We start from the raw sequence: 11,322 nt of genomic DNA, 5'->3' as shown, positions 1-11,322 counted from the left end.
TAATAATACGTAATAAATAATTACATAATAATATCGATATAATTATAAAACGGGACGAACGTAATACGAAACGATTTATTTTTTTTATAATAAAATTTAAATCGATAATTTTAAAATAAAAATCGAATTTTCTTCGTTTTTTAATATTTATAAAATATTTTTATATATAATATTAATCGTTTATATAAATTTATTTCGTATTATAAATAATTTATTTATTTATTTAAATATTACTTAAATAATATAATTAATTATAAAAATAACATTATTTATTATAAGTTTTTTAAACGTATATAAAGAAAATTATTAATATATATTATTAAAAGTTTATAAAAATAACTTTAATTTATTATACGACATTTTTTACTTATAATTATTAAAATAAAACCACTTAATTTACTTTTTTTATTATTACTTTTATTATTTTTTCGTTAAAAATAAATATAAAAACAAAAAAAAACGTAATAAGTTCGTTAATTTATTAATTTCGTAATTTATTTTTTTTTATTAAATTTATCGTATATTATTTAACTTATTACGTATTATAACTTCGACACATTTTTTACGGTAAAACACGAACCGGTTAATTTTTTTTAATACATATAATTTCGAATTAACTTTATTAATAATAAATAAAATAAATATAAATTAAATAAATAAAATAATAACGTTTTAATTTATATAAATAATATTTACACGTAAATATTAAATAAATAATACATTATTAAAAAAAATATACTAAAAATATCGTAATAAATAAATTAACATATAATAAAAAAAAAATAAAATAATTTTAAAAATTATTTTATACGTTTATAAATATTATATTTACGAATATAAAATAAAAATAACATTCGTAATAATTAAATATTTTAAAACATATAAATTAAATTTAAACTTATTTAATTAAAATTATTTTTATAAATATTATTTAAAAAAAAATAACATTTTAATTTTTTTTTTAAAATAATATTTAACTTTATAAATTTAATTTAATATTAACATTATAAATTAATTTTAAATTAATTAATAAAAAACCTTTAAATATAATTATTACGTTAAATTTATTAAAAAGTTTTAATCGATAAAAAAATATTATATTATTATTTTATTAATAAATATTATTAAATATAAATAAATAATTATTAATAATTTACTTAAAAAAATAAAAATCCTTAAAATAAATTAAAACTTTATACTAAAAATAATATTTTTAAAACTTTCGTAATTATATATAAAAAACGAATTAATACATTTTTACACGTATAACTCGCGATAAATTTTTACAATTTTTATATTTCCCACATTTTAACTTTTATTACATTTTCATTTATAAAATAAATAAAAAATTTAAATAATTTATTTTTCGAAAATAATAAAAAAAATTAACTTATATAACATTAATTAATATATTTATATATAAATTTTAACTTTATTTTATCACCGATAAAAAATTAAATATTATAAAAAAAAATCTTAAATTAATTTAACTTATTATTACCGATTTTTAAAATAACACGATAATAAAATTCGAAAAATTTTACTTTAAAACGTTTTAAAATTATAAGTTTTATTAAATTATTTTTATTATTAATTTATCGTTAATATTTTTTAAAAAAATTTTATATTAATTAAGCGTTTTATAATTTATAAAATACATTAATAAATTAATTTTACTAATAAATCGCCCGCCGTAAATTATAAATTTTTAAGTTTTTACATTTTTAATTTATAATAAAAATAATTTAACTTTTTTTTAAAACCGAAAATAAATAATATAAACGAAAAAAGTTTAAAAAAATTTATACGAAAAAAACCGATTACGTTTAATAAAAAAAACTTATTTATTTTTATAAATATAATATAAACCGTTAATATAAAAATATTATCCGTTTTTTATAAAACGTAAAACATTTTTAATAAAATTACCCGTTAATTTTAATTTTTTTAAAATATTATTTTATTAAAATCGTAATAAAATTTAATTATTTAAAATAAAACTTTTTTAAATAATTAAAATTTAATTATTAATATAAACCCCGTTATTATAATTACCGTTTTAAAATATAATAATAATTATAATTACGTATTTACCGAAAATCCTTTTATATTTTTTTATAAAAACTACTCGTTAAAGTTTAAAATAAATATTAAAAAATAAAAAACTAATTAACTTTTTATTAATATTATTAATTTTAAAAACGAAAAAAACGGTTTAATAATACATCGAAAAAATAAAATCGTTTAATTAATAAACGTAAAAAAAAATCGAAATAATAAACCACGTAAAAGCCGTAATATTTTAAATTTTTAAATCGATAAAAAATCGTTAACTTTTAAATATAATACTTGTAAACGATTAAAATTATTAAAACTTAAATATTACAAAAAGTTTATTAATAAATAATAAAACATTATATAAATAAATAAATTTAATATATCGTTTTAATTATTTTAAAAAATAATAAATATTATATAAATAAACATTTTATTTTTAAAAATTTTTTATAATATTAATATTATATTAATTAATATTTTAAATATTAAAATTATATAAATATATTAATTTTTATAAACTCGTTTATTTATAATTTTATATAATATATTTAAAATATTCCTTTTAATAATACGTTATTACGTAACATTATTAAATTTTAATAAAACTCGATATAAATTATATTATTTAATTACGTTTTTTATAAAATATTAATATTTTTAATTATAAATAATATAAAACGGAAAAATTAAAACTTACTTAAATATAATAATATATTAAATTATAATTTTTTTTATATAAACTTAACTTTAAAAATTAATCGAATATAATTAATTAAAAATAACATTTTTTAATTTAACATAAAATTATATATATTATTTTATATATTTTAAACTTAAAAAAAATTTAATTAATTATAATAATTATTCCTTAAATTTTATATATTTTAATTTAAATACATTTTTTTTATATTATAATAATAATAATAATAATAATATTATAAATAATAATATCGATTTTATTTAATAAATTTTTATTAACGTTAAAAATATACCGTAATTTAATTTCTTAATTATTATTTTAAGTTATAAAAATAAAAAAAAACCGTATTTTTTACCGAAAACGTATTTAAATTATACTTAATAATATTCGAAAAATTTTTAATAATATATAAAAATATATAAATATTTTAAACCGAAATAAATCGAAATTATACCATTATTTATATAAAATAAATAATAAAAAAATTAAAAATACATAAACGATCGTTTATTATTTAAATAAACATAAAATAAAATAAAAAATTATAATTATTAAAAAATTAAATTAAAAATAAAAATATAATTATAAAAAATAAAAATAAAAATAAATAAAAATTACGTTAATAAAAGAAAATATTAAAACTAAGTTCGAAAAAATTTTATTAAATAAAACTTTATTTTTTAAAAAAAACATTAAACGATTAATACTTTATTCGTTAATTATAAAATTATCCTTTTTATTATTAAAAAATTATTATTAAAGTTTTTTATTTTTATATTCGATATATTTTTTATTTATTTATTTATTTTCGAAAAATTATTTAATTAATCGTTAAATTAATAATAACTTAAAACTTAAATTAATAATATATTAAATTACTTTTTTTTGCCGTTTAAATATAAAAATTTTTACTTACTTTAATATAATTAAAAACTTAAATAATATAATAAAATAATTAAATTAATTTATTTTTATTATTATAACTTTTAATATTATAATAAATAACGATTATATATTTATTTACTTATTAAATATTTAAATATAATAAAGTTTAATTTAATTAATAATTATTATAACATTATTAAATAAATACTTATTTTTTTAATATTTTTATAAAAATAAAAAAATTTATTATATTTATTTAATAAATATTTACTTATACGTATTATAATTTATAAACTTTTTAATTTTTAAATTATAAAATATAATATATTTTCGTCGTATATTATATTTATATAATATACTTTTTAATACATTAATTAAATTAACGGGTTAATAAATTTATTTTTATAATTCGTCGTTTTATATAATTTATATTATTTATAAATTAATATATTAATAAAACTTATTAATGAAAATAAAGCCGAAAAATTTTAAAATAAATAATTACTTAAAGTTAAATTATTATAATTTTTATATATATAATTACGATTAATTAAAATGATTTTACGTTAAGTAATATTTAAAAGTAATATAAAAAACCCACCTCTAAATCATAATGATTATACTCGTTTTCTTTCCACTGGAAACAGGTGAGTAAAATGTGATTGTCTAAAAAGGGGGAGGGTTAAATGCGATATGTGCATATATGAAAAGGGGTGCATCGAAATGCACTAGAAAGTAATATTCATTTCTGGGGAAAGCTCCCCCCACAAACCACAAATCTAAGCTCCGCCTAGAGATCTAATCTCAACTTTGTTTCCACAACTTTAAATGTTGGCAGGCACAGCAAAATATCTCCATGGCTGCTGTCGGACTGCATATTATCAGCTTATTTCCCTGTCCTTATGTGTTGCATCATTATAAGGCTCTCTACTACGCTTGGGCGAATCAAACCAAGTGATCGATTCAAGGTTTCGCCTAATGTTGTGTCATCAAGCCCGTGGAACTTCGGCTGCCAAGATGAGGTCAGTTTACTTGGCCCCTAGAAATAGCCACTGACCTCCTTCCTAGCTACTGCAGATAAATTTGAATATTAAGTTTCATACATTATCCATTATATTATAAACCTGGAACTCAAATATTTAAGTTCGCATATACATTAAGTAATAACTTTAGGATTCTGACGTCGAACCATATTCTACCATCTTCATCTTTCACATCTATATTTCCGTACAAATACCTAGAGTACCTAATTACCGCAGCCTCAATTAACGAACCTAAAGGAGCCCCTAAAGTGATGACATAGGAACATCATCGCTACTACGATTACGGCCACCATGCAGCTCGCCGTATTTTCAGCCAAACCGTACGACAAGAAGTTCCTCACGAGCATCCGTTTGACCGAGCTCGACGAGGCTTCCGACATCGAGATCGTCTACCACGAGTTTGCCCTATCCCTCGAAACCGTGTCCCTTGCCAAGGGCGCCTCCGCTATCTGCGTCTTCGTGAACGACGACCTCGGTGCCGAAGTACTCGAATCTCTACACGCGAATGGAGTCCGCGCAATCCTCTTACGGTGCGCCGGGTACAACAACGTCGATTTACAGGCTGCTCAACGCCTCTCACTCTTCGTCGCCAACGTCCCTTCATACTCCCCCGAGGCTGTTGCTGAGTTCGCTGTGGCGCAAATTCAGACACTAAACCGCAATACCCACCGCGCTTATAATCGTGTTCGCGAAGGTAATTTCAATCTCCAAGGTCTCCTAGGGCGGACTCTACATGGCAAAGCGGTTGGTATCATTGGGACAGGGCGCATCGGAGTGGCGTTCGCGCGCATCATGAACGGCTTTGGGTGTCGTCTTTTGGCTTTCGACCTCTACCAGAACGACGATTTTAAGAAGTACGGAACGTATACCGACCTGGATACCCTCCTTTCTGAAAGCGATATCGTCAGTCTACACTGCCCACTGACGGACACCACACGGCACATCATAAACGACGAGACCCTATCTAAGATGAAAATGGGGGCTATGCTGGTGAATACCTCGCGGGGCGGTCTTATTAAGACGAAGGCCGTCATCGCGGCCCTAAAGAGCAAGCATTTAGGTGGACTTGCGTTAGATGTGTACGATGGAGAGGGCCCGCTCTTCTACAACGACCACTCGGGCCATATAATCGACGACGATGAACTCATGCGCTTAACCACCTTCCACAACGTTCTTGTGTGCGGCCACCAGGCGTTCTTCACCGAAGAGGCGTTGAGCGAGATAGCCGACGGCACGATTCGTAACTTGGCCGACTTCTTACACGGGAGAAAATGCGAGAACGGACTTGTTCAGGACCATGGAAAGGAAGGACTGTCTCTTGTTAGGAAGGACTCCGTCCCAATCCGGATTTAGAGGTTCTGGATTCCAAGTCGTAGGTAGGTTAAAGATAGAGGGTCAGCGGAGGCATCCATGGATGTGATGGCTATTTGCTGTTGATTAGGTGGGGTCACGGTAATAATTGAGAATATCGTTCACAGCTGATACCTTTGCGTAAATTATTTCCTCAGATTAACTCCCAGTTAATTACCCATCTACCCAATCCATACCCGCCATTGCTTTCCCTCCTCACCTGGTATAAACACCATCAATCATGTAGTCCTTCTTCGGCCCCTTAACCGTGTACCCCAACTTCCACTCCTTCAAATTCACAGCATTGAATTTGAACTCATAATGCACATCGTACAAATCTTCAATACATAAATGACTGGCCTTCGCAAACCACCCCTTCCCTTCATTTCCGCCGTCCCCATCATTATCAGAAGGAACCTCAAACTCCACCTCATGAAATAAGTAATCCGCCCGCATCTGCTCATCCGTCCGCGCAAACCACACACTCATCTTATCAGCCAGCTCATCGTATCTCCACACATACCGCCTCGTAGCGCGGAATGAAAGTCCCGGATTATCCCGCGCTGTAAACGTCCCGTCTTCCTCATATAAGTACTCTAACCCTAACCCTAACCCCGCTTCAGCGGAGGAGATGCGGGCGTTGGATAGCCCGTCGCTAGTCCCTTCGCGGAGATGGAAACGCGCGATGCCGACGAAGCGCCCGCTTGGGTGGGAGGGTAGGCGTGAGCTTAGCGTTCTTGAGAGACACCATGAGCCGAGGAGGGAGCGGAATACGGCGCCGGCGACGAAGCGCGCGTGGGAGAGCCCTGCTACTGCGGTTTCTTGTGTCGCGCGTAGGCTCGCCGTTACTTCTTCTTGCCGTGATTGTTTCTGGTCCGGAGGATAGGGGTACCGTGCTGGAGTGAGGATGTCCATGGATTTGCCGTTGCTAAGGGGTGGGGTAGGACCGGAGGGGATGATTGGGATGGAGAGGGCTTCGGCGAAGTCTTGCATCAGGAAGGCGTAGTCACCCATTGGGAATTGGGAAGTGCGTGGGTCTGTGCGCAGAGATAGCGTTCGTGCAATGCTGTTGTCGGCTGCGAGGGCGTTTTGGAGAGGTGTGGAGTTAGGGGCTGTCCATAGGTGCGCCATGAAGCGGGCTTGCATCTCCATCACGCCCCAGTACGGCGAGCGGTACATGCCTACGAAACCCAGGGTTGGTAGGGAGGGATGGTGTGTCCCGTGGAAGGCGAGGGCGACGGGGAGGTTAGGATGCGAGGGAGAGTGAGAGATGGTCTCAAGTACGGAAGGGGGAAGGAAGGATAAAGAGGGGGACGGGTCGAATCCTGTTGCTAAGACTATGGCGGCTATATCGGAGATCTGTTCGTTTGCAGAGATAGTGACAGTGTCCCCAGAGAGTGATGATACTTTGCCCTTGCTGACTTTGATAAAGCCTGATCGTACGAAGTCAATATAATATTGGCTCATAGCTAGGAATGGCTGCTCTTCAACTAAATTACCGTCGATCTTGGTGTCTGGTGAGAATTCGGATTGGTTGGTACCCAATGCTGTTTGATATATAGAGTTGAGTACTCGTGCAGTTTCGACGCTTATGTGCCCTTGGGTATTTTTTAGAGGGTGGGGCCTATTAGCTAGGTTGTATGAAGGTAGGTCGCACGGAAGAAAGGGTGGTGCTGAAGAAGTTGGCTATTCTCTCTATTAGTATTTATTTTGAGTCCTACTCGTGAATGGGGGTAGAAGTTATCCATACATTTGGAGAAGTGTATAGCGGAAAGATCCACGAAGGTCGCTGAACGATGTGGCGTATTGAATATTTGTCTAGTTCTTCGATGACCTTCTCTCCGGGTGAATGAATGGCAGATGACAGATGTGTTGCGATGGTGGCAGATATCTCTACTCCTGACATCTGCCCTCCAATGACAAGAATCTTGCCTCCGGGATTGTTTGTCTTTGCTATGAGACTCTTGAGGTCTCGATATTTGCTGCTATGAATAATCGGCACATCCGCATCTTTCGGCACATATTCTGGCCATATGGGTTCCCCGAAGAAGCCGGTGGTCACCAGCAAATAGTCAAATACATCGGTCTTAGATATTCCAGCAGACTCGGTTTCTACCTTCCACAAACCATCGCTCTGTAAATCGGCTTTTACAACTTTATGTCCAAGTCGAATATGAGCCCCTCCGTACTTGTCTAGATATCGTTCTAGATATTGGCCGACTTGCCATGCCCTGGGAAATTGCGGATCCTTGTCTCGCCAAGCAAGATCGCTAAACTGGACGGTATGTTTACTCTGGTTAGTTACCATAAGTGGATGTACGAGACCGTCGGCATCGTCCTTGCTTGTGGGCCATAGCCCGCCGATTCGGGACTGAGCCTCAAAGATAGTGACGTTATATGAGCCCGCGGATACATCGTGTAGAAAAGTCTTCGCTGCTACAAGGCCTGATGGACCAGCGCCTAGACTAAATATGAGTAAACCAAGGCCTCAAGCCGGAGACGGAAGGCTAGTTGTCCTACCGATGATACAGACGTTCTTAGCCATGTTCTCGGTTAGGACAAGGGTGCGGGATACGCCGTAGAACCTAGTAAGAATCATGGGTACCCCGCAACGGGAGACAGCCGTGAAGATAGGACGGAGCAGATTGAAGAGTGCAGTAAAAACTATTGGATTTAATGATCAAACTCTGGATATTGACGTTAATAACGCATGTAAATCGGGATTAGTCATGAAAACGCTTATTTATCTCACTCCTAATAAAAGTTGGCGTACATGTGAATTAGTTTAGATCAATTCCACTAGCATTAAGTACATAGGTACAATACCTTAGTATCACGAAATCCCACGTGAATTTAAGTGGCGCATCAATAAAACGCCGGGTCCCGTCGCATACTGAAAAGGGGCTCCAGGTACGGAGTAATTCGGTACAAGTCTTGTAGACATTTTATTATTCCCTCCCTATGGCCAATATATATAAAAATATTACATTTAACATATGACATCTCTTACCGTTGGCTACCTGGGTATTTTATTCATCTCAAATAATTAAATTTGTCCCACAGTGCGATCTAGAACCGAGACGCGAAAAATGGGTCCGGAATCTTGTTTGATGCAGTTGGCTGCGACAACTCTGTTGCGTAGTTGTATCAAAAACCGATAATACATTCCTAAGACATCTCTCTACGATCTTGCATCTCCTCTCGGCGGGCACTTTATTGAAGAGATCGATCCAGGCCGAGGAAAAATAGCGTACGTAGGCTCCGGAACCCTCCACTTCATTAGCCACCGTCATTGTTAGCCTTTTGAGTGAGCCTATGGGCTAAGTGGCGTTAAATGAACCGTGAAGTGGGCAGCCCGACGGCAACTTGTTGCAGGAAAGCACACTTTGACCGATAGCGGCTAGTAACGTGTAAAAAGCAGACACCCGAGTTACTCGAATAAGGTCCTTGGCTTTTAAAGAACTTCCGCGGATGCTTCCGAGTCTCGCAGAGCCGACACGTGCTCGAGGCGGCAGGACTATTTCTCAGTTCTAATTGCTTTGCATTAGCATTGATGTACTTCGTCTGAGCATGTTTCCGTTCGATCCCGTTATAGCTTATCTCTTCCGCAAAAATTTTCGGATATTAAGCATGGTGTAATCCACCATCGTAGATCTCGAATATGGAGGCTTCGAGACAAATGGCTCGACCGAGATAACCTAGCTCTGTAGCATTTTAGTTCAATACAGTCCGGAGCCAAGTACTCGATCCGAAATATGATTAATTATTCTCGATATCACATCGCGTCAATGTATCGTTTGATGTTTCTGACTGGGCGCACCTTGTCATATATCTGTAAGGTAAGCCGGCCGAAACTAGGTTCTCAAACAATGAAATTGCACGTCAAATGTCCTTTAGAAAGAAGGCAAGCGACGTAAGCTCTCTTTCTAGGAATGGTTATCTCGAGCATACGATGCACCTCATTAGGCTTTGGGACCCGTAGCGAGCATGCGTCCGGAATTCCGGGTAACCTGGCCTTCAAGAAGTAAATAAATAGCTGAAGGGAAACTGCATTAGTATCAAGCTGTCCGACATTGAAATTCTCGCCTATAAGAAAGGCGGAACATGGTATATCCAAGGAGAGCATCGGTGCCCAAAATTGAAATCAAGTCTTGTATCAGAATGCGTCAGCTCAAGTTATTTAATTTAGAGCTTCTGTGAAACGGAAGGAAGCCGAAGAGCTGGAACAGCGGAGCCGCGAAATACAAAGTATGCCGTAGTTTAAAGTCGCGTGAGCTTGGCTGTTATACAGGGCTAAGTATCTGACATGAGAGTGTACGCCAACGATATTTAATACCCGTAGCTGAATGGAAAAGTGGCGGTCAATGGTAAGGTCGCTCAGCGTCGCACTTTATTTCTTGATGGGTATTGAAATCTCGCAAATCCATCACGTCGAATTCGGGAGTTTCTTTGATTCCGTCGCTTTAGTCGTGATTTTAATACGAAGATGATTTAGTGAAGTTTGATTTGAAATTCTAGGCATACAGTAATGGACGTTGAGCAGTGGAGACCCATCAAACATGGAGGTACCAAACATTCGGCTTAATTTTTAACCCACCTCTCAATGTAGCTCAAAACAGAACATTCAATTCAAGCAAGGACAGGGCGAAGTTCAGTTGGGGTAATTGGATCCTTTGGAGCGAACTAACCCCACCAACTCTTTGGTCTCATGCGGGGTAGCTTCAAGGCTTCCCTATTTGAATTAGCGTGACATGGAAAGTAGGAGCGTGATGAATATGGTAGGGAATAAAAGTGCGATCATTGGACGATTGGCTCCTTGGAAATAAGAGGGGAAAGAGGACCCTGATTCGGGTGCAAGCTCGAGTCTTTAGTTCCCGTTCTACAATACGAACTAAGAATTATTATTTGAGTCCCGAGTCTAACTATTTCAACTTCTTCTCCACATAGAAAGATTTAAAAGGGCTTAAGGGTCCAAGATTGTTCGTATATATTAACGATGATATCGAATTGCATTACATTTTACTTCCGGATACTGTTCGCTCGGTCCACCCCAAAGGATGCAGAAGAGAGGTAGGTACGTCTTTGCGCTTGAACACAAACATGTATGATTCGCGATTCACGATTCGCGCTATCTTCAAACTGATTGACAGGTGGTGCAAGCTGTCTACAGCATTTCCCCGTAGGACCGAACCCAAGACCTGTCAGAATTCTAGGTAGGGTTCTGTGAAATATTGTACCCCTCTTCCGGTCTCCCGTCGAACACAGAGGCGGAAGAAACCATGGGAT

At 33.3% G+C, this 11,322-nt stretch overlaps 2 protein-coding genes across 2 annotated transcripts; one reads left to right on the top strand and one right to left on the bottom strand.

The window, feature by feature from the left end:
• Positions 1 to 4,436: 4,436 nt before the first annotated feature.
• On the top strand, positions 4,437 to 6,156 carry GGS22DRAFT_175370 (D-isomer specific 2-hydroxyacid dehydrogenase). The gene has a single exon (XM_047963250.1). The coding sequence runs from the start codon at positions 4,978 to 4,980 to the stop codon at positions 6,037 to 6,039; it is 1,062 nt and encodes a 353-aa protein (XP_047814165.1). The 5' UTR covers positions 4,437 to 4,977; the 3' UTR covers positions 6,040 to 6,156.
• On the bottom strand, positions 6,157 to 8,836 carry GGS22DRAFT_175367 (FAD/NAD(P)-binding domain-containing protein). Its single transcript, XM_047963249.1, has 3 exons — positions 8,557 to 8,836; positions 7,787 to 8,496; positions 6,157 to 7,722 (listed from the first exon to the last, which is right to left on the bottom strand). The coding sequence occupies exons 1-3, from the start codon at positions 8,633 to 8,635 to the stop codon at positions 6,253 to 6,255; spliced, it is 2,259 nt and encodes a 752-aa protein (XP_047814164.1). The 5' UTR covers positions 8,636 to 8,836; the 3' UTR covers positions 6,157 to 6,252.
• Between the last annotated feature and the right edge of the window lie 2,486 nt (positions 8,837 to 11,322).

This window comes from Annulohypoxylon maeteangense (genome assembly GCF_022496945.1).
Source record: "Annulohypoxylon maeteangense strain CBS 123835 unplaced genomic scaffold GGS22scaffold_28, whole genome shotgun sequence".
NCBI lineage: Eukaryota > Fungi > Ascomycota > Sordariomycetes > Xylariales > Hypoxylaceae > Annulohypoxylon > Annulohypoxylon maeteangense.
The sequence above is the reverse complement of the archived record's forward strand: the minus strand, read 5'-3'. Positions and strand labels throughout refer to the sequence as shown.